Here is a 23,208-nt window from a genome sequence, read left to right on the forward strand (position 1 = left end):
TAAAGTAGAGATTTCACCTCTAAAACTGTTGATAAGTGATTCCTTGCAAGACAGACAGACAGACGGCTATCAAACAAAGTTTTCTTTAAACATCTTAAGAGTCCTTTCTTTATCTGCTGGTAATGGGTACTATTAGGACAGGATCTCCTCCTTAACAGACTGATATTATGTTATTTTAAATGTAATTTAGTTGGAATATGAGGATGTGACTTTCTGCTTCTTGGCTCATGGCTGTTGCTCTCCTAATATGGCTGCATAAAAAAGGCCTCAAATGCTTTAATCATTAATTATACAACATGCTCCAAATTAAGTCTGAGAGGTAGATTATGACTTCTCTGGCGAACATCTTGTAGGCATCACAGCAGTATCTGGATCAGCATCTGTATTTTCTGGGGTAGCTGTATCAGGAACATCTTCCTGTTTGTAGTGTTAGGGTCACTTGTAGTAGAAACAGGGACATGAGGCTCACTGGTACTGTCACATATCACTGCCTGTGGTGGTATTGTAGGCTCACTAGTTTCAACAAGCATCTCTGGTGTAGAACATCCTGAGGAACTTGTGCTCAAAAGCTGGTTTTATGTCTTTTCCAGGACATTTAGTGCCACTCAGTTTATGGAATCCTGGAGTGATTACATCACAGTCTCACTGCTCTATTACAGATCAAAGTGTATGCATACTTTTGTAGGTTAAAATTTCAGCTTGAGGAGACATATCTGCATTAACTCTTATTGAGATATCACACTAAAGATGAGCATAGCTGCTGTGATGCAAGCGAAGAAGTGGGCTGTAGTCCACGAAAGCTTATGCTCTAATAAATTTGTTAGTCTCTAAGGTGCCACAAGTACTCCTGTTCTTTTTGCGGATACAGACTAACACGGCTGCTACTCTGATAAGCGGTAGGAGGGGGTAGCCAGACTGAGTACATAGCCATCCAAGATACTAGGTATGTACTTGGCCTGCTAGCTCCTCATCTTGCTTGTGCCACAGTGGCTACATTCTATATTTAGACTAATAGCTCAATAAAAGCTAATGCAGGTATGTCTCCTCATGCTGGAATTTATACCTCCAGCAAAATGTGTAGACATATGCAAAGACATTTTCTCCTAAGTGAAAACTGCACAGCTGGGTGTAACTATCTGATCACACTGTTTCTTAATGTCCCTCTGTAGATTGGACATTACCAAGTCCAAGTCTTGGATTACATCCTAGAATCATCATCACTGCTGTCCAATTTGTAACGCCATACACTGCATTCCTAGAGGACAATAGAAAGTTTGCAATCTTGTGTTCTAGGCTGCCTTTATACAGAGCCATAGCACAAATTGCTTATTTGAATGTCTGGATAAATCTTTCCACTATTTCAATTGCAGCAGGCTGATAGCTAGTGGATGTAATATGTCTGACATCATTTCTCTTGACAAACACTTGAAGATCTTCAGATGTCAACTGAGTTCTATTGTCACAATCTTTCAGGAACTCCATTCCTTGAAAACAAGTCTTAATACTTTCAACACTATGCTGAATTAGCTGAATTCATGCAGAATGAGCATCTATTGCAAGGGTGGCCAACCTGAGCCTGAGAAGGAGCCAGAATTTACCAATGCACATTGCCAAAGAGCCAAAGTAATACATCATCAGCCCCCACATCCCCTCCCACCCACTGGCAGCCCTGCCAATCAGCGTCTCCTCCTCCCTCCTGATCAGCTGTTTTGTGGCATGCAGGAGGCTCTGGGGAGAGCGGGGGAGAACGAGGGCACGGGAGGCTAATCAGGACTGGCTTTGCCCCAGACTCTCCAGGCCATAGCGCAAACTACCCTGTTACAAAAACACTCACCTGTTCTCTCTTGTCTTAAGTAAGAGTGTAAGGTCTATAAGGCAGGTGTAAGCTTTGGGTGGGCTAGAGTTCACTTCATTGCCCTTTTCCAGTGCTTAAAAAAACCCCAACTCCCATAGAAAAGCAGCAGAAGACCCAGAATTCAGTCTCTAAGGATTGCACAGGGTCAACCTCCCCACATTCAAGTCCTAAAAGGAATGAAAAGTACCAACTTTATAAATCTTATGATAAAGAAACATAACAATAATAGTTAATTTTTACAACATAACATGGCTATTTTTATAATCTACATTCAATAGCTTCACAATTATACATGAGCATAAATAAAGAAAAAAAAATTAAATCTAAACAGGCCAGTCCCCACAGAAAAACAGTGAGAAGAAACTCAGAGCTCCCAAAAGCTTTAGGTTGAGTTCACCTGAGTTTAGAGTCTTTGATCACCAAATCTAGACAGTCTGCTGAGTCAAAAGCAACATCGTCCCTCCACTTGCTTTTAGGAATCTTCAGTTGGAGTCCATGCAGACTCTTCCTCTGCTGAAATCACTGTTAGCGAGTCAGCTAACTGATTAACCAAGCTCAGTTAAATAAATAGATTTTTAAAAAATCCTGTTACAAGAAAATACAAAACTGAGAATAGCAAAATATAAACAACTCTTTCCCCATTATCACATTTAAAGAGAAGTTGGTGAATCATATTAGTTGAGACAATTTAACTAAATCAGTTTTGCTAAAATCAAACATTTGAAGTATACAATTAAAATAAAATAAAAGTATTTTCCCTTCCCATTTCCCCTTTCTATAATTAACACTGTCAGGGCTTCCCTGTTGCAGGGTTAACAATATCACTAACCTGCTGCATAATGCTTCAGAGTTTGGAAAACAGCCTCCTTTCTGCTCCTGGGCTCAGCTTCTCCCAACCCACACAGGGCACATGGCCCTTTGTGAAGCAGTTGCCCTGACTACTTGCTCGCATGTAGTCTGAGTCCAGCTAGAGGGAACCTATTGAGCATACCCAAAACTACCGCACCCAATTCCAGAAACTTCTGGATGTGGACTGCTAATTGTGCATCAGCCTAGCAACAATGACCCAGATACAACTCATTCCTACCTACAGGAGCGCCACCAGCTTTTCTGCCGCCCTAGGTGGCGGAAGGTCCCGCCCAGAAATGCCGCCCCCCACAGAGGCAGCAGAAGGTCCCACCGCCAAAATACTGCCACGGTCGCTGCCCCCCAAATTGTAGCGCCCTAGACGATCACCTCGGTCGTCTAATGGGTTGCGCCAGCCCTGCCTACCTACCCCCCAATAGATCGCTTAAGGAGATATCTCTCTATAAGGCATGTGGATTACACAGGCATTGTACTGTCCCATGTATTTGTGGAGCAACCATTACAATATGGTCTCAGTCCATATTGTATCCCTGACTGGGCCTTGAAACACTATAACAATACAAATTAAAACTCATACTCAAATGTTTACTTATGTTGACATATGCTTACAATGGAATTGCCCAGCCAGTGGATTTCCACATGAATGTTACCACCTCTCCAATACCCCTGGGAATTAGTAAGGATAAGAGTTAGGCCCCAGATACAAAGCTCAAATATGAATCTAAACTTTCTCAAGGTTTGAATAACTAAGAAATGGGGTTCCTGTTTGTGCTCATCTCTAATAAGGAATCAAAACAGATCCCAAATATTTTCTTATGTAGGAAATAAGGAGGACTAGGTTATGGAAACAATGGAAAATAACAAAGACCAACATGAAGTGTTTGTAACATCCTGTACCATGTAGTATATCTGGGAATATAATTCTAAATATACTTTATGTACTTTCGACTGGAAAATTACAGTGGTGATGCAAGGAGCTTTTTACAAGATCATAATGTCTAGGCATTCCATTTCTACATAATCACTAGGGCTATAATTCTCTAGGACACAGACAGTAAATGTTATTGCAGTCATTGTAAATCCTTGCATTGTTTTAGTTACAGCTAAAGTTTAAAACAGAACCTTTTCCCAAGACCGATGAGAAAAGAGGGCATGCCCTTCTGACTTGCTTTCACTTGGAAGCAAGTCATCATTTATATTTGCACATTCAGAAGCACAAAAGCATAAAAAAAATATACCCATTGATCTTAGTTTCTCTCTCTGCTTGATTACAGGATATTCTGTGAACTAATCTGCTATACTTTGAATGTAAACTCAGCATTACAAAGGAGACTGTTATAATAATTTAAATAAATCAATAAATGAGATTCAGGGGTAAATTCTCATTTTGATTCATGCACATAATTCCCATTGATGTCAATGGGAATTATGCATACATATCAAGGGGAGACTATATCCCTTAGGACGGGCCTATGAAAGGATTACTAATTTACTTTGTTTAGGTACATCACAAAGATGAATGAATAACTAGAAATAATAAGAGGCCTGGTTCTCCTCTCATTTACTTCACTATAAATCAGGAGTAACTCCATGGCCACCAATGGTGTTATATTAGTGTACATGAGAGGAGAATCAGGCCTAGGATCTCCATCAAATACTATCTATGTGCAAACTTCAGTACACAATGAATAATTAATAGAATTGTTTGCATAAATGCATCGTTTAAAATGCAGTTTCAAGAGATTTACATATTCAGAGTATATTTTTACAAATATTTTCCTTCAGTTCTCTGTCTGGTCAGTGCTCTACCCTGGTGGCAATCTACAGCAATTCACTAACAAGCCAGGACTCACACACCTATACATTAGAATAAAGCAGCATAGAGTGTATCAGGGCCATCTGTGGTCTGCAAGTAGGAGGATATGAAGAATGTTTTTGCCAGTACCTTTTGAGAGACCACTAAGGGAGCCAGTGGGAGACAAAAAGGGTAGGGAGTAAAAATGTGTTCACCTGCTACATCCACAAACCCCTCACATTCAAACAAGTCTCTTAATGATGCGTGCAAACAGATATCTGCAAAATTATTTAATCTGAAAGTGCAAGCAAATGGGAGGTTTGCGGACAATGTAAAAATGCAGCTTTGCATCCTCTGAGAAAATTCAGTCTTCATTGTCTAGTAAATCTTCAATCAAGTACTATATGCCTCCCAAACCTGCATTCTATCTCATGTTTTGAAGTACTCATGAGACAGATTTCTACTTTAAGCATTCATTCCACAAACTTCAGTTTTCCTGCTAAACTACATTGAATATTTTCATTGGTTTTGTTGAAAGGAAATGTTTGTGTTACGCTCAGCCTCAGTTTCCACAAGACAGTATTGATTACATATTGAGACAAAGTTTTAAACAGACCTCAAACTGCTAGGTCTCAAATTATGCAGCTATCTCTATGTTGCAGTTAAATCTGTTTCAAGTGTAAGACACAACTGTAACAGTAAGATTATATTTTGCAAAATATATAATCACTTAAAAGGTCTATACTTTCTAAGTGGCAAGTGAAAATCTAGAGTCAAAGACAGGGTCATTAAAGTAATGGGTTTCAAATTAAAAAAACAAACAAACACCACTAATAAATGTAGTAATATCCCCTCTATTCTACTGTGAAATTTTGTAGTATGAAATATGTTTTTTCTTGAATACTCTGTCCTTTTCAGTGATTGTTTCTGAGAGTCATGCCCTTTGGCCTATACTACAAACCACTAAATATTTTAATGTTGATTTATCTTTAAAATTTGTGTGGTTGGGGTGCAGTTCAGTTTTTCTGTTCCACACAACAAATTAGAATAGGAGCATATTACCATGTAGGATATATAATTTGTGACAGACAGATCAATAATATCATCTGCAAAATATCATGAAAGAACTATTAAACCAAGTGGGAGTGAAGTAGAGCCCACAGAGAAGGTTCATGTTAATGAGGAATCGGATGCCGTTGGATTTTACTGAAATATTTTCAATAGGCTGTAAAATAATAAAAGGGAGAAAAATTCCCAGACCTCAGAGTACCAAATTTATTAATAATCACCACTTACTAACTCTACAGATGAAGCACAATTGATTGGGTGTAATAATTGTGATGACTTCATATTCAGGTTAGTTACCTATAGTAAGGGATATAAGCCAAGGGGTACTAGTGGTCAGAGCAGTAGAGTCAGCCAGGACTTCTGGGTTTTATTCTCAGCTTTGCTATTGACTCACTTTGTAACCTTGAATTAGCAATGTCCATTGACTTCAGTGGGCCATGGATAGGGCCCTCAATCCCTTTGCATTTCAGTTTGTCCCTCTGTAAAATGGGGGCAGAACCATAGGTGCTGGTGCTGGGGGTGCTACGACCTCCCTGGCTTGAAGTGGTTTACATCAAATACACTGTTTACCCTTTGGTTCAATGGCTCTCAGCACCCCCACTATACAAATTGTTCCAGTACCTCTGGGCAGAACTATTAAGCTACCACACATGAATTAGGCTGAATTAATTAACCTTTGTACATTGACTGAGGGCGCCACCTGAGAGATGCGGTATAAGTAATTATTGTAAAGAAAGGATGCTCTTGTATTTAAAGCACAGGACTGGAAGTTTGGAGTAGTAACCACAATGTCCTTAGATGTCAAGTATCAGAGGGGTAGCCGTGTTAGTCTGGATCTGTAAAAAGCGACAAAGAGTCCTGTGGCACCTTATAGACTAACAGACGTATTGGAGCATAAGCTTTCATGGGTGAATACCCACTTCGTCAGATCTGACAAAGTGGGTATTCACCCACGAAAGCTTATGCTCCAATACATCTGTTAGTCTATAAGGTGCCACAGGATGCTTTTTGTCCTTAGATGGTTACCCATTTAAATCCCCATGTCTCTTATCAGACTAAATCCTTGTAGGCTCTAATCTATTGTTCCTCACTGAGGTAAGTTTATTGTAATGTAGTGGCCACGAGGCAACGTGTGTGTCAGGGGCACAGCAACACTTCTGTGTAATTCTGTTTTAAATCACTCCTCTGGAGCAGGCACATCCGAGTATGAGCTATCTGAGTGCATTGCCTTGTCCAGACAGCACTTCCATTCCTTACCCAGCCAATAAAACCCACTGCAGTGCCAGCCAGGCGCTGGAGACACACACACACACACACACACACACACACAGCTTCCTCAGTGCATCTTTGCTGCAGAGTTCCCTGCATCCCCTCACTTTGTCCTCACTTTTGGGCGCTGTCCATGGTTGCAGCACTTGTCTGCTTGACGTCAGCCAGCCGGAGACGCCCGTGCTATTGGCAGAGGAGCCAGGCCGACCTTTGGAATTGTGCGCGCCTCCCGCCCCTCTCAGTCCCTGGCACCCCGGTCTTTTCCTCCCACTTTCCAGAATAGGGAGAGGAGTTGGCCGGGCAGCGCTGCGCTGCACTGAGGGGGCGGGGGAGGACGCAGACAGCAGCAGGAGCAGCCCAGGCAGTCGCAGCTGGAAGGAGACGCCCCAGTCAGCCCAGAGGCTCTGTGCGTGGAACTTTGCCCTGTCTGCTCGGATTCCTTATGACAACATGGAAGAATTTTTGCAGCGCACCAAATCCAAGCTGGTAAGGTATGGAGGAGAGTTAAAAAGGGAGGGCAACAGAGGGTCCTGTGGCATCTTTAATTCTAACAGAAGTACTGGAGCATAAGCTTTCCTGGGTAAATGCCCACTTCATCAGACGCAAGACTGAAAAAAGAAAAAAGGGAGGGGGCAGCAAAGCGTTAGGTGACTGTTACTCTGCGGGTCTGTTTGCATTTGTGCGCTGCACACAAAATCCCTCAGGGCAGCTTTTTAGTCCGTGCAAAAGGGTAATCTGCTAATAACCGTTAATCAGCAACCTGAGCAGCTGGGGCAAGACATAACGTGTGATCTTTGACTGGATCACATGTTTTGTTTTTCTTTTGTTGTCTCACCTAAAATAAACGAATTGTAACCCTGCAGTTAGCACTCTTTCATCATTTTATGGAGTGTTCTAAACCATATTTGATTTGCATATGGAGAATAACAGTAAATGGGACACTTCAGGAGGTTATTTATGAGTTTGTAAAGTGTCTTTCATATGCATCAAGTTGCTGTAAAAATGACCAACACATAGAAATATATCGAAAGTAGAGGAGAAAACATTCTATCTACTGTGCAACCTCTATGATCTGAATGTCATTTGGAACACGGAATAAGTTTGGGTAATCAAGATTTCAAATAATCAAAGGAATTTGCAAGGTAGTCAGGGGGTGTGACCACCTTGGGTAATAGTGTTTTAGATACCTGAGGTTGTTTATACACATGAGCTCATATACATAGGGTCAGATCTTAGCTGGTGTTAACGGATGTCACTCTATTGAAATCAGGCAGTGGAGCTGCACCAGTTGATGATCTGGCCCCAGATATGTACTATATATGCATCCCCTTCTTCAGACTGTTCACATGCAGGTAAGGATAATGTTACCCATTGGGCCGCTAATACTGGCGTCCTTGCTCAGGCAAAATTCCCATTGAAGTCATGGGAGTTTTGCCTCAGTAATTTATTGAAATCAGGCCCTGCAGGCTTGTATTTTTTTCCTGGACTGTTATCATAAAAGAACAATAAACTTCAATGTTGATACTTCCAGTAGCAGCAACTTCCTGATTTCCAGACCTGTTTTGAAGCTTTGGAGAGAGAGAGGCACTATGACTGGAGAAAACCTCCCTTCCTAAGCCCACTACACCCTACTTGTAATAACTTGGATGTTGTTAAACTGTCTTTTGCTGTCATGTATCTAGTTAAAAACAATGCTTTAATTTGACAATGAAGGCTCCTTCTAGGAGGTGTAGCAAAGCACAAGAGGAAATTCTTAACTACTGATCCCCTTAACCTTAAGCACGGTGTGCAGGCAAGCACTAAAGTCTACATCAGGAGTGTCTACTTGATCACATGGCAGAAAATGTGCAGTTGTATTATCATAACTCTACCTGTTAAAAGGTTGTTTAAGTGTTCTCCTGTTATGCTTTTGGGATGCATTCTAACCATCAGAGAAGTGAAGTTCTGGAACAGCTTTCCAAGGGGAGCAGGGGGCAAAAACCCAACTGGTTTCAAGAATGAGCATGATAAATTGGTGGAGGGGATGGTATGATGAGATTCCCTGCCATGGCATATGGCCCATCTGCAACTGCTATTAGCAAATATCTCCAGCTGCCAGAGATAGGAGACTGGATGGGGAGGGTTCTAAGTTACTACCAAGAATTCTTTCCTAGGAACCTGGCTGGCGGGTCTTGCTGACATGCTTAGGGTCTAACTGATCGTCATATTTGGAGTCGGGAAGGAATTTTCCCGCAAGTCAGATTGGTGGAGACCCTGGTTGTTATTTTTTTACCTTCCTCTGCACTATGGAGCATGGGCCACTTGCTGGTTTAAAGTAGAGTAAATGGTGGAGTAACCTGAAGTCTTTATTGATTTGAGGACTTCACTAACTCAGCCAGAGGCTATGGGCCTATTACAGGAGTGGATGGGTGAGGTTCTGTGTCCTGCAATGTGCAGGAGGTCAGACTAGCTCATCATGATGGTCCCTTCTGGCCTTAAAGTCTGAGTCTATGAGCTCCTCACTCCAGTGCACCTGTGTTTTGCTTAGATACAGTGGAGATTCAAGCGCTATATATTTACTTTAAGGGTCAGATTGTGCAATCCTTACTTACAGTGAGTGGTACCTTAGGCCATAACAGTCCCATTGTTTTAAAGTGATTACAGTAGAATGGCTTGCAGAGTACCACTCAGTTAGCATAAGAGTGGCAGAATCTGTCTTTAAATGAACAATTGCTTCAGATTATACAGGAAAGCTTATTACCGTGAGCGCTTCATTGTTCATTTGTATCTGACACCAACCACAACATTAGTCAATGCTGGTTTTCTTTCATGGCAGAAGTTCTAGCCTGTATGATACGATTTAGTCACAGAGGTCATGGCAGTCATGGATTTTGTGACTTTACCGGACCTCCGTGACTTCTTCAGCTTCAGCTGTTAGTGACTGCCGTCAGGGCTGGAGCCAAGGCGTGCGCTCCCCCCTTGAGGCTGCTGCTGGGGCTGCGTTCCCCCCCCCCTTGGTTTCCACTGTAGCTGGGGCTATGCACACCTACCCTGGGGCTGGAGCCAGGACTGTGTATCTCCCGCTTCTCCCCCAACCCCCGCCTGAGCCTATGACTGGAGTTGGAGCTGGAACCGTGTGCCTCTGCCCTGCAGCTGCCACCCCTCCCAGGGCCGCGGCTGGGGCTGGAGCTAGGGCTCTGCCCCCGTCCCCATGGCAATGGAGCTCAGGCTGTCAGTCCCCCAATGGGCCTCCAGCTGTCTTCCCCCTCCACAGCCCTGCTCCCTGGTTATTTTTAGTAAAATCACACACAGGTCACAAGTTCCTGTGAATTTTTGTTTATTGCCTGCGACCCGTCCATGACTTTTACTAAAAATAATCATGACAAAATCTTAATCATGGACAGGACTGTCCTATTTCATGTTTTCAAATAATATAGTATTATGTAGCACTCTATAACTGCCAAAAAGTAAAAATCTCTACACAGCATCCAATGATATTAAAATCTCCATTAATATGTACTTTTAAAGAAAATAAATTTTACTGTTCTTATTTGATATGCAGTGTCCGATTATTCTCAGTAATGCTCAGTGCAGAATTTTTAGTTACAAAAATGCAATCCAGGGATATGTTTATGTAGGATTACAAGACAACCTGTTACTCTAAGGCTGAAGGAAAAAAATACTAGTGAAAAAAATATTAAGGGCTGGGACAGTAATGATCCTGAAATGATCCACATTTACGGTCCAGTCCTGCAATTCTTTCTCAGGCAAAATTCCACTTGAAATCAATGAACATTTTGCTTAAGTGAGTGCTGAGTATGTCAATGGCCCTGGTCTAGGACAAATTCTGGAGGTGGGGCTGAGGGGAGGGGATCAGAGGTGGGGAATAAGTGACATATGCTGCTACAGTGGTTCTGGGCTTCATCAGAGGCAGATTAGGAGTTTTTGGACTCTCAAACGGTCTTGAATCCACAGAGCAGAAAGGTGGCAAAAAGCCACAATTTACCCTTTCCTGTCCCGTGGCTGTCCTTCTATGATCTGGCTCCTGGAAGGGCAGTACTGAATTCGAACTGCTAGTTTTGCTTTCTCTTTAAGGATTATTATATTATGGAAAAAAGAACCTCAAAAATACACAAGTGAAGGTCTCCAACTAGAGAACAAGTTAAAACTAGTCACACCACTTAACTTAGGGGGGGATTTGAACTCTACTGCAACACAGATATTGGTAATGGGCCAAACCATCCCCCTACATGTGGACGGATTCTCTGTAAGTGGATCACCCCTACCAGATGCAAAAGAATGACTCAGGTGCTGCTGAGGAACTATTTCTTCCTTATTCAGACACTATAGAGGGCTGTCCACATTGTGTGGAGTCCATTTTGGAGAGTGGGAGTATGGAGTTTCAATAGACCAAGAGAGGAGTGAGGGGATGGAAGACAAGACTGAGGCTGGGTCTACACTACCTGCCTGAATCGGCGGGTAGAAATCGACCTCTCAGGGATCGATTTATCGTGTCCCGTTGGGATGCGACAATCGATCCCCGAATTGACGCTCTTACTCCACCAGCGGAGGTGGGAGTAAGCGCCGTCGACGGGAAGCTGCAGAGGTCGATTTTGCTGCCGTCCCTACAGCGGGGTAAGTCGGCTGCGATAGGTCGAATTCAGCTACGCTATTCGCGTAGCTGAATTTGCGTATCTTAAATCGACCCCCCCCTGTAGTGTAGATGTAGCCTGAGGAATAGTTTCCTAAAGGAAGTAGTGGAAGCCCTGTCCTTTGACGCTTTTTAAAACTAAACTAGACAGAACACTATACGCTTAACTATACTCTTCTATAATGTGGAGTAGAGAACAATTTTGCATTGGCTAGGAGATCGATTATGCAGTCTATTAGCCTTCTGTGTTTCTAAGCAAAGCCACACAGAATGCCAGTATGCAGCACTAAGATAAAAATAAAAAAAGTACTGTATTTCCCTATTGATTTTCCTCCTTTGTAGATAGCACCGATAAATGTTTTCTTTTTTGTTATAACTAATATGTCTTGCACTTGTCAACTCCTTGCACTGGCATTTTCAAATAAATAACATTCTTCTGTTCACACAAAAATGAATGGAAAGGGAAAAGGTACTATGAAAATCTTTGTGCACTCTCCCTTTGAAGTGGAAGGGTGAAGTGCATCAGAACAGTTGGAGCCTGAGAATGCATGAGAAATCCTAGCTCCCAACCTCTCGATATTGGGACATCTGCATGGTTAGCCTGCTTCACTTATCATTATTTTGCAAGAGCAACATTAATGTCCAAAGGGATTTCAACTGCATCAGAGCCCAGTTTGCTAGGGGAGCATGCTAGCACTAGCAACTCATTCTTGGTTCTGCCCCCACTGCCAGCCAGTTATATCCCTGAAATACCAGGATACAAAGGACATAGAGGCCTGCTCCTGGCTTAAGAGAATGCATTTGTGTACATGCTTTTTTTGTAGCCTCTGGTTCCTTCCTTCAGTGCTCATAAGCCACATTTGACCTGTATTTGTTGGTAAGGCTTTTGCCGTTGTCATGCAACACAGGAGGCATAGAGGCCTTTATCAGTGGGAATATGTATGGTTGTAGGGATACTGTTCAATATGGCATTTCTGCTGGAAGACAGCTGGGATTGCTCACATATTGTTCATGGGTGTGCCACAGAAAAGTAAATTTTTCTTAGTGGCAGGAAGTTTGATTTGCAGCATAATTTATATATATGCAAATGTGTGCACACACACGCACACACATATTGAAGTGGGAGGACAAATTCAAAGTCTAAACTACCTGTCATTGTGAAAAGGTACAGAGTCTTGTGCCAATAATATTAGAATGATTGTTAAGCATTTGAAGGATGTCATATGTCCTAATAAGAGTTTAATGTAAGACTGCAGCACCAGACATGCAGTGGAAAGAGTGGCAGTGAAAGGTTTAAGGACTTTTTAAAAAATGACATCTGGAAGATGTCAAACAATGTTCTCTTTTCATTTTGTTCATAACCATGTTTTGTTTACTTTGTCATTTGATGATAAACATACAGTATGTAATAGCTCCACTGTGCTGGCCCTGTTCTTGTCTGTGCAATTACATCCTGGCTACAGTATATAAATTCCCCTGAAGTTTTAGTTCAGTATTCTTAAACTTCCTGTCCTAAACTGCTGTTAAAGAGCTGTTATGTTCCACCCAAGAGGTAGCCACATTTCAATGATTCCTGTAAAAAAACTTTGAATGCTGTGGTATGAAAGATTTGTAATGATTGATGCAAAGCTGACAGATTGGGTTATTCTGAATAGAAATTATAAATGTTTGAAAAAATATACTGGAGTTCAGTGAAGGTGGTTAGTTGTTTGTTCAAATGCTTTAATTTTCAGTACTTTTAAAGGGCAATGTTACATACACATAATCAGGACACCAATGCTTTTAAATGCATTAATATTTGTACAATGTTTTCAAAATGTAACAACTATATAGTGCCATGTAATGTTTATTGATAGTGCAGTTCCTTCTCAGACAGAAGTTAATAAATACTATTAATTTACTTTGTCCCTGTAAAATTACCGTAATAAGTCTCCAATTCAGCAGTGTACTTAAGCATATGCCTCACTTCAAGCAGTGGTCCCCTTGAAGTCAATGCCAAATGCTTCAGTTGCTGAATCAGGGCCTAAAATTCTAGCAAAATCTACAAGAAACTGAACCTTGCCCTATCCTGGGTCTTGGGCAGAGGAAGTTTGGGGGAAGAAGATTTTAGCTTTGGGGCAGAGGGAGGAAAGAAGAAACATTTCTCTGGTAGTATAAATAAATAAAAAAATCCAGTCATTTGAATTTGCTCTCTCTGGCCCAATGAATGCTGAATTATTTATATAAAGTGGAACAGCTTCAACAAGAGACATTGAGCATCAGAGAGAGTGGCTGTATAGCTAAATGGTTGGGGCACTCACCTAGGATGTAGGAGACCCCCCCATTCTAGTCCCTCCTACAATCAGGCAGAGCCAGGCCTTGAATTCGAGTCTCCTGCAGCTCAAATAAGTACTGTAGCCACTAGTTTATTGGCTGCTTTAGGGTGGACCGGGTCTCTGTCTCCCTCAAAATTCCATCCTGGACCTGCGAAAACCTTCCTAACAAAAGTTTTGTCAAAAATAATATATTTTTGCAAAAAGTTTTAGGTCCAACAAATTGGCATTTTTTGACATAAGCATTTTGTTGAAAAATTCCTGACCAGGTACAAGTAGAAAGTCTTGAGGCAGATGAATTGGTGGGCAGAGGAAAGGAGAGGTTTATTCATTGCATGGATCTGCCATTTATCACATGGATGTCATCTTCATACATGTGTATATTTTAATTCCTGTCCATATTGAAATCATAATGCTATCTTAAAAGTGTTCCTTAATTCAATTGTTACAATCAATTGTTTCCTGTAAGCAGTATACACAGTGATTTTTGTCTGAGAACTGTATTAGCCAAACCATCCTATAGACCACCTCCAAAAGCTAAAGTGACTATCAGGACAGTTCTGGGTTTCCATGTAATGACCCATTGTTCTGGGAACTTCTTTTGGAACAACTGAAGTGGCCTAGTGTTTCATTTCAATCAAAACATTTGAGTTTTTTATAACTACAATTTTTTTAGAATTTGCTCTGTGTTTACAAAAAACAGTCCAGTGGAATGAATAGTCAATGTAATAAACAACTTTTGATGTGAAGAGAAAGCTTTGATAGTATTTATACTCGTTTAAGGTGTTCAAAGTCAATTTCTATGAGTCTTGTTCAGTGTTACATGACAAACACATTCAGAAAACTAAGTTATTGGAAACATTCTCGATTCCAAGAAATATCCAAGTGTCATTAATTGGTCAAAAACTGGCAGCAGAAACACTATAATACATTAAAAAAATTATGATTATTTTGCTACCATAAAAATGTTGCCACAAAAATATCTTGGGATCTTGATTTTGAAAATATGGTCTCCTTATCTGGAGCAGTTCTATAGCACAGCTCTCAGACTAAGCCTCCCTGTCCATAATGATCGGAGAAATGCAGCTAGATCTTTCTAGAAACAGCTGTGTTTAAATGTTGTTGTTGTAATCAGCACAGTTCTGATCCCTATGTGGGAAAGTCTTATTTTTTCCTGCAGTGATTGGCACTCTCTAAAAAACTAATCTAGACTGGCTACCTCTCTGACTAGGCAGTAGACCGTCACATTGTAATAAGTCTCTTTCTTTCTAATAGCTAATCTCATTGTATAATGATTTATTACTGAACAACAACAACAACAACGAAAGTATAGCCACCTGAGAAGTTTAATAAATGCTTGAGTTTTGCCAGGTAGCAGTTGGAAAAAAAACAAACCTCAGCAGTGCTGAGGTTTTATGTAGGGATCCTCTGAGTCACCTGATTAACTACTATTATGCTTTTGTGTTCAATAGAAATCAGTCAATTTTTTTTCCTAGAGAAATTTGAATCATACTATTCAAATCCAGATTTTATTTCGCTCCCCCCCCCCCGCCCCAATCTCAAAGTTATTTAGATTCATTATTCTGGCTTACTTTTGTTTTCTGGGTTTTTTTTAATTCAGGCAGCAGAAAAGAAAATATTTTCATCTGACTTTGACCGTTTGTTGTTGAGAAAATAAGCAAAAGTTCCCTCTTCTGTAAAGTTTGACATATTTGTCCTTTCACTGGACTTGGTCTTAATAACAGATGAGATGGTCATCATGATGGACAGTTCATTTGCTAAGCCAAAATACAGTAATTAGTTCTCAAAGTTTACCTAAGTTATAGAAAAAAAATAAAGTTTTACTTTAAAAATGAAGAAGTTCTGTTTACTTCACAAAAGGATTATGATGTAGACTGTGCCATTCAGGCCCAGTCTAGAGTAGGGGCTGGTCCACTATTGTCCTGAGGAGTGCAGAATCTCTGCCACCCCTTAGCAGGATGCAGTGTGTTCCCCTCTACCTGTCAAAGGGTATTTACAATAGAAAAACAAGAGAATTTGCCCCCAGTGTTTGACTGGTTTCAGCCGAACAAATGGAGAACTGTTCATTAGAGTACTCACTGTATGGTCTTACATACATAACACATCATTAAGTAACTGGATCTGAACTCTTAAGCCCCCTTTCCCCTTCACCATACAGCTTGCAAGGTATGGAAAGTAGAGAAATAGGAGAAATTTGAAACATCTTCTATTTCCTAGTGTAAGCAAAGTTAGTGGGAGGAAAAGAGAAACATCCGACCCTGTCATCCAAGCAGCCAGAGTAGGATGGGAAGGAGGGAGTAGGTAGTGTGTTGAAAGTCATAGAAAGCCACTAAATAATCATGATGTCACACTGTTTCATGACCATGAGTGCCAACCTCAGAGCAGACTGTCAAGAAGCGGCGCAGAGATCTCAAACTGGCTGTATGTTCCGTAATTAGATTTCACCAATGCAGTAACAAATGTGAACTCCTGAAGCACTGCCTTACCATGGAACCACAGATAGTCCTTGGGTGTTCCAATCTAACTTGCCACCCAGGAAAACTGGATTTAGTGATAGCTGGTTGCTATACACCAAAAAAATCACAAAATATTCAGGTTGCTTCCAGTCCCAAGAGACCAGTCACTAGCCCCAGGTCAATTTGTACCTTAGATCTCTCACCAGAGAGAATGCTTGCAGTCATTCCTGTAATAAACCAACTAAAGATTTATTAATTAGGAAAAAGAAATGAGAGAGTTATTATAAGGTGGACACATATACACAAAAGAGTTGTAATAATCTGTCTGATCTGAATGTCTTTTAGGCCTATCCCAGGTTGACCCTGGGGATCTCTGCTTCTGTTTCATGGCTCCGGCCCTGACAGAATCCAAACAACAAATGAGAAATGAAAACTTTTCTTTTCAGCTATAATTTCCTTCTTTCAGAATTCAAGCTGATGGGAAAAGCCCTTTTGTACGTAGCCCCTTCATGGATGTGAAAGGGAAATTAACAAAGTCTTTGTATTGTGATGTCCCACAATGGCCCCTTTAGTTTTGATAGTCTTCTTGATGAGCAGGGAAATATCCCCCCAACAGGTTCACAGCAAACACTTTTTTTACAGTTATAAAGCAAAAACTTAAATATTACCTTGTAGTAGGTGATGAAGATATTATAAGTGAGATTATGAATTTCTTATAAACTGCTGCATGCATCAAAGTCTAAACACTGTAAACACATTGTTTTAAGTTCAATACTCATCTTAACCATCCAAACACATAGGTGAAACAAGCTGCTTTCCAGCAATGAATTTGTCCGTGCTCAGCCGAGATCTAAAGCCTAGTCAAGTGCTGGCACCTTGTTTGCCAGCGTCGCACATGACGTCACATTGCTGTGTGTTTTCATCATGTGTGATAATCTCACACTGCTAACTTCATAACACCATCTCAGGACCCTATAGCACAATTATTTTGTGAGCATCTGCAACTTCATATAATGGGCCAGCTTTTCCAGGCAGATTATTGCTACTATGCCAAAAAGAGTGGCATAGATAGATTTATCTGTCTGAAAACCATCCACCCAGTGGTTCCACATAGAACCAGAGTTCCCCCCCATGCTAGAAACGTGTGTGTGTGTGTGTGTGTGTGTGTGTGTGTGTGTGTGTGTGTGTGCATGCTTATGGAGTGTTTGGGGGGAAGAAAGAAAGGTGGGGGCATTACTGTCTGCCCTTGGATGCTATATTCCCATGAGGTTGTCCCTGATTGCATTCCAGGAGTGTAGCAAAATGCAATCAAGGAAGGAGAATGGCATTCTAGACCTTTCAAACCCACATTAATCACTGTATCCTCCAACTGAAATTCAAAAATTTAAGTTGCAATTTTTAAATGTACAAAAATCTCCATTTCCAGTGTTCAGACTGAGACCATTTGGTGGTGGCCTGATCACCACATTTCCCTAAAAATGTCATTAAAAATCAAACCTAGTCATTGCTTCTTTAAACAAATATAGCAACTCCTTGCTTAACGTTGTAGTTATGTTTCTGAAAAATGCGACTGTGATGTTGGGCAGACTATATGGTTTTATAAAAACACGATAATAAGTGAATATAATGTAAATGGAATAGTTTTATAAAAACACGATAATAAGTGAATATAATGTAACTGGAATATGCTTCATGAAAAAGGTCTCTTGTAAGGTATCATTACAAAGCTTATAATCTACTGAGTGTGATCATCCTATTTGTATAAATGTACCACTCTTGTATCTAAAACTAGAAATATGAAATATAACTCTGAGGTAGGGTGACCAGACAGCAAGTGTGAAAAATCGGGACGGGGGCTGGGGGTAATAGGAGCCCATATCAGAAAAAGACCCAAAAATCGGGACTGTCCCTATAAAATCGGGACATCTGGTCACCCTACTCTGAGGGCCTATTGTAATTATGCAAAGTGTGGGCCATTAATGGTGGTTTGGAATCTTGATGACTCCCATTAACCAGGACCATTGTCTGCAGATGGCTGTGTTTACCTGTGAGTCTTCCTGTATATGTGTGTGCTGGCAAGTGGGTAATGAAGTCTTGCAGTGACATGTGATCATGTCACCTGATCTGGAATCCATCTTTAACCTGGTGCTTTTCCAGTGAGGGTGGGTGGAAACCCAGAGGGACAAAGGGTTCCCGCCTTATGCAAAAGATATATAAAGGGGTGGAAGAGAACAAAGAGGGGGAGGAGAGCCATCATGAAGATTCCCCTAGCTACCACCTAAGCTAGAACAAGAACTGTACCAGGGGAAAGAATTATGCCCAGGCCTGGAAGGTGTCCAGTCTGAGAAAAAAAAAAACTTACTGAAGCCTCTCTGAGGGTGAGATTATCTGTATTCAGTTTGATTAGACATAGATTTGCGCATTTTATTTTATTTTATTTTGCTTGGTAACTTACTTTATTCTGTCTGTTACTACTTGGAATCACTTAAATCCTACTTTCTGTATTTAATAAAATCACTTTTTACTTAGTAATTAACTCAGAGTATGTATTAATACCTGGGGGAGCAAACAACTGTGCATATCTCTCTATCAGTGTTATAGAGGGGAAACAATTTATGAGTTTACCCTGTATAAGCTTTATACAGGGTAAAATGGATTTATTTGGGTTTGGACCCCATTGGGAGTTGGGCATCTAAGTGCTAAAGATAAGCACACTTCTGTGAGCTGTTTTCAGGTAAACCTGCAGCTTTGGGGCAAGTAATTCAGACCCTGGGTCTGTGTTGGAGCAGACGGGAGTGTCTGACTCAGCAAGACAGGGAGCTGGCGGGGAAAACAGGAGCAGGGGTAGTCCTGGCACATCAGGTGGCAGCTCCAAAGGGGGTTTCTATGATCCAACCCGTCTCAGCGACTTTAAGCAAAACAATGTTAAGTGAATCCAATTTCCCCATAAGAATTAATATAAATAGTTTGGTTAGGTTCCAGGGAAATTTTTTTCACCAGACAAAAGACTATATTATATATATATACACAGTATAAGTTTTAAACAAACAATTTAATACTATATACAGCAATGAGTATTGTGAAGCTTGGTTGAGGTGGTGGAGTCAGAGGGTGGGATATTTCCCAGGGAATGCCTTACTGCTAAATGATGAACTAGAACTCAGCTGAGCCCTCAAAGGTTAACACGTTGTTAATGTAGCCTCACACTCTACAAGGCAGCATGGATGGACGGAGGGGAGACAGCATGGCAGACAGAGACAGAGACACACACCTTGTGTGTGTGTGTGAGAGAGAGATGTGCATTGCCCCTTTCAATATGCTGAACCACTCTAAGTACGCTGCTTTTTTAAGTAGACCAGGAAGTTGAGACAGCAGCTGCTGCCAGCAAACTCCCTCCGTCCTGAGCCCTGTCATGTCCCCCCTGTTCTGTGGAGATGGGGTAAGCAGGGGGCAGGAGCAGAGGGGAGAGGGACACCCTGATAGCCCCCCTCTCCTCCCTCCCCTGCACAGCAAACAGGAGGCTCCTGGGAGCAGCTCCAAGGCAGAGGGCAGGAGCAGCACATGGCAGTGGGAGGAGGGACCGCTGAACTGCCGGCAATTAATAGCTTGCTGGGTGGCTGCCGCACAGGGAATTTAGGGGAGCGGGGAACTGATAGGGGGTCTGTTGGTCCACCCTGGTTCCAGGCCCCCACCAGCCAGCTCCAACGGGCTGCTCTTTTTGCAAGCAGTGGACAAAGCAGGCAGCTGCCAAACAACGTTATAAGGGAGCATTGCGCAACTTTAAATGAGCACGTTCGCTAATTGATCAGCAAAGTAACAATGAAACAAGGTTAACCAGGCTGATGTTAAGTGAGGAGTTACTGTAGTCATTAAAACCTAGGTACTTCTTTGCAGACCAGCTAATAATTACCAATCTGGACTTAACAAGGAGCTGTAAGAACAGACTCTGCATGTGTGCTCTTTGCTCCCCCTCAATCAGGAGAAGTTATATAGTGACAGAAGTGTATAGTAACCTATAACAAACTCTGTTTAAGAAATATTAGGGTTGTGGCAGAAACCAAGGAAATTAAGTTAAACTTTCATCCTTAAACCCACCCCATAGTAATAAGCCATAGCAGCACCAGTCAGAGTCACATGAGCCCTCCTGGTGCAACAAGAGAAGTTAAGGATGGATTTCTTTGCTTTTTATAGTTTGTGTCTCATCTTTGAAGATATTGTAGGCTGTTGTTTGCATTCAAGGCATTTTAAAGTGAAAACATCCTGCACGGAGATTTTAAATGTATGTTATTGACTGATTATACTGTAAGAGCTCTGGGCTCTTTTTAAGTGCAGATTATTGAACTAATGGATTGTAATAGCTCCAAATTGGATAAATAGTGCCCTAAGCTTCCTTCAGACAGACAACGTGGATCCTTATGTGTCTTGGCTTTGCTCACAGGATTATTTTGTGAAGCCAGTGGGAATTTTGGTGTCTGTAAGGATTGGTATTGGGGTATAGACCCTTTCATACACATGTGATCAGATCACAGTCAGACCACACAAGTAAAGTGTTGTAATCATCTGATGGCTGTTTTGCACATGAATTGAGTTTAGTGGTTTCTTTTCAGTTCCTAGTAGGCAAGAGACCATACCTCAGATACTAACAAAATTGCACCACTGTTGTCAATTTAATGAAGAGGTCACAGACTCAAGACTGATCTAGAAATGGAGATTCTGGCCCCTGCTCCCCTTTCTCTTGGCACAAAGGGGCAGTAAAGCTGGCCTAAGTGGACAGCTGAAGATTTCCCCAGCATGGGGGAAGCCCTGGGGTAGAACCAGCATAGCAGGCTTTGTGCCATCTTTCCCTTGTAGCCACTAGTATAAGGGATATAAGGGGAGGATGGCTGCTGGGAGGGGGTATGGTCATGAGGTTGCTCTAAATTGTTTCAGGCAAGCCCCAGCTGGCCACAGGACCAGGAATTGCTCACATAGCATAAAGTCATCTTTGCCCCCCTCTGCAGGTTTTGTTTGGTATAACATATGGACATTTTGTAGGCATTCTGTTGCTAACATGAATATTCAGATATTTTAAATAGGGCTGTTTTACATTTTTTCCAAATTCCCCTTCCCTCTGCCCCTTATTTTCAGCCAACTCTAGTTTTAAAAGTATTGATGCTGTAAGATGTGGAGTTCACAGTCTGCAAAGGGGAATCAGTGGACTTTTAGATTAACGCTATCGAGTTTATTCTCCTCCTGATATATGTGGGTTCCATTATAAACCAAAGAGAGAGTACTCTGGTTGCAATGAGTAGATAATGGATCAAGTTATGGACATAAAGTCTTTCTACACCCCATATGATTGTGACTGACAAGGACTGCCATCTGGTGCTTCCCCTGGTGGCCTATGTAAATGAGTTTGTTGGTTTCTGCCCTTAGTGGCAATTGGCACTAATTGTCACCTTTGTTGAGACTTAGCCAAGGGCTGAATGGACATGAAGTGTGACTTTCCTAATCAACTTCATAGACTCAGATTTTAAAGCCAGAAGGGACCATCATGATAATCTAGTCTGATTTCCTGAAAATTGTAGGCCACAGAACCTCACCTACCTACTCCTGTAAATAGGCCCATAACCTCTCTCTGAGTTACTGAAGCTCTCATAGCTTACTGTAAAGAAGTTACACAGAATTCACCATTTACACCAGTTCAACCAGCAAGTGACCCATGGTCCATGCTGCAGCGGAAGATGAAACCCCCCCACCCCAGGGTTTCTACCAATTTGTCTGTACAGGGTGCTCTACTCACTGCTGGTATGGTACCTCCTCCTGGCCATTCTGGGGAATAGCTCATCACAGGTCAACACCCCTTCCTGCGGTTGCACGCTGTCCTTCCAGCCTCAGTCTCTTTGTCTGTACCCCTCTCACATCTCAGGAGGTGCTGTGGCCTCTTAGTGAGAGCTTTCTGGCTAGGTCACTATTGTGGTTTCCTCTTCTGGGGGTTGGAAAGTCTCTTTTTACACACAGGCTCAGGCAGTCTCCCTACCCACTGTCCTTCTGGTGCCACTTCCTCAGTGGTTGGTTGGGGAACCCGGGCCCACCCTCTACTTTGGCTTCCTGCTCAGGGACCCTCTAGCTAGCAATCAAAGTGTGTTCCACCCTGTACCTTGCTCCATTTCCCTGAGTCCTTTCCTAGCCATCTTGCTTTCCTTTCCTTCTCTGGGTCTGCTAGCTTCACCACTCCTTCCTCCCAAGAGCTGCTTCAGGGTATACATCTCTGCAGCCTCCAAATACTCCTCCCTTTTCCCAGGGAGTGACTGCAGCCTTTTCGCATAGCCCCCTCTGTTGTCAGCTTCCTGGCTTATTCCTGCACAGGTGAGCTTCTTCTAATTAAGGCTTCTCTCAGTCTTAATTCCTAATAGATTAATTATCCCACGTGGCCTCCATTAACCCCTGCATGGTGAGTGTGAGGTGGACACCTCATCACACTGACCTGGGCAAAATTCCTTCTTAACCCAAAATATGGCGATCAGTTAGACCCTGAGCATATGGGCATGACCCAGAATCAGTCACCTGGGAAAGAATTCTCTGTAGTTATGCAGAGTCCTCCCCTTCTAGTGTCCCATCACCGGCTGTTGAAGATTTTTGCTACTATCAGTCACAGATCGGCTACCTGCCATTGTAGGCTGTCTCATCATACCATCCCTGCCACAAACTTATGAAGCTCATCATACCATACCCCCCATAAACTTATCAAGTCTTGAAGCCAGTTAGATTTTTTGCCCCCAACTACTCCCCTTGGAAGGCTGTTCCAGAACTTCATTCCTCTGATGGTTAGAAACCTTCATCTAATGTAAAACCTAAATTTATTGATGGATAGTTTATATCCATTTGTTCTTGTGTCAACACTGGTGCTTAACTTAAATAATGCTCCTGCCCCCCCGTATTTATTCCTCTGATGT

At 41.8% G+C, this 23,208-nt stretch overlaps 1 protein-coding gene across 2 annotated transcripts in view; it reads left to right on the forward strand.

Moving 5' to 3' along the window:
• The first annotated feature begins 7,209 nt into the window (after positions 1–7,209).
• The window catches only part of PRUNE2 (prune homolog 2 with BCH domain), a 184,083-nt gene continuing 168,084 nt past the window's right edge, over positions 7,210–23,208 (forward strand). For both annotated transcript variants that reach the window (XM_054032694.1, XM_054032695.1), the window contains exon 1: positions 7,210–7,340. In XM_054032694.1, the coding sequence (XP_053888669.1) occupies positions 7,305–7,340 (36 nt within the window). In that variant the 5' untranslated portion in view covers positions 7,210–7,304. The remainder of the gene's footprint in view (positions 7,341–23,208) is intronic.

This window comes from Malaclemys terrapin, chromosome 6, assembly GCF_027887155.1.
Source record: "Malaclemys terrapin pileata isolate rMalTer1 chromosome 6, rMalTer1.hap1, whole genome shotgun sequence".
NCBI lineage: Eukaryota > Metazoa > Chordata > Testudines > Emydidae > Malaclemys > Malaclemys terrapin.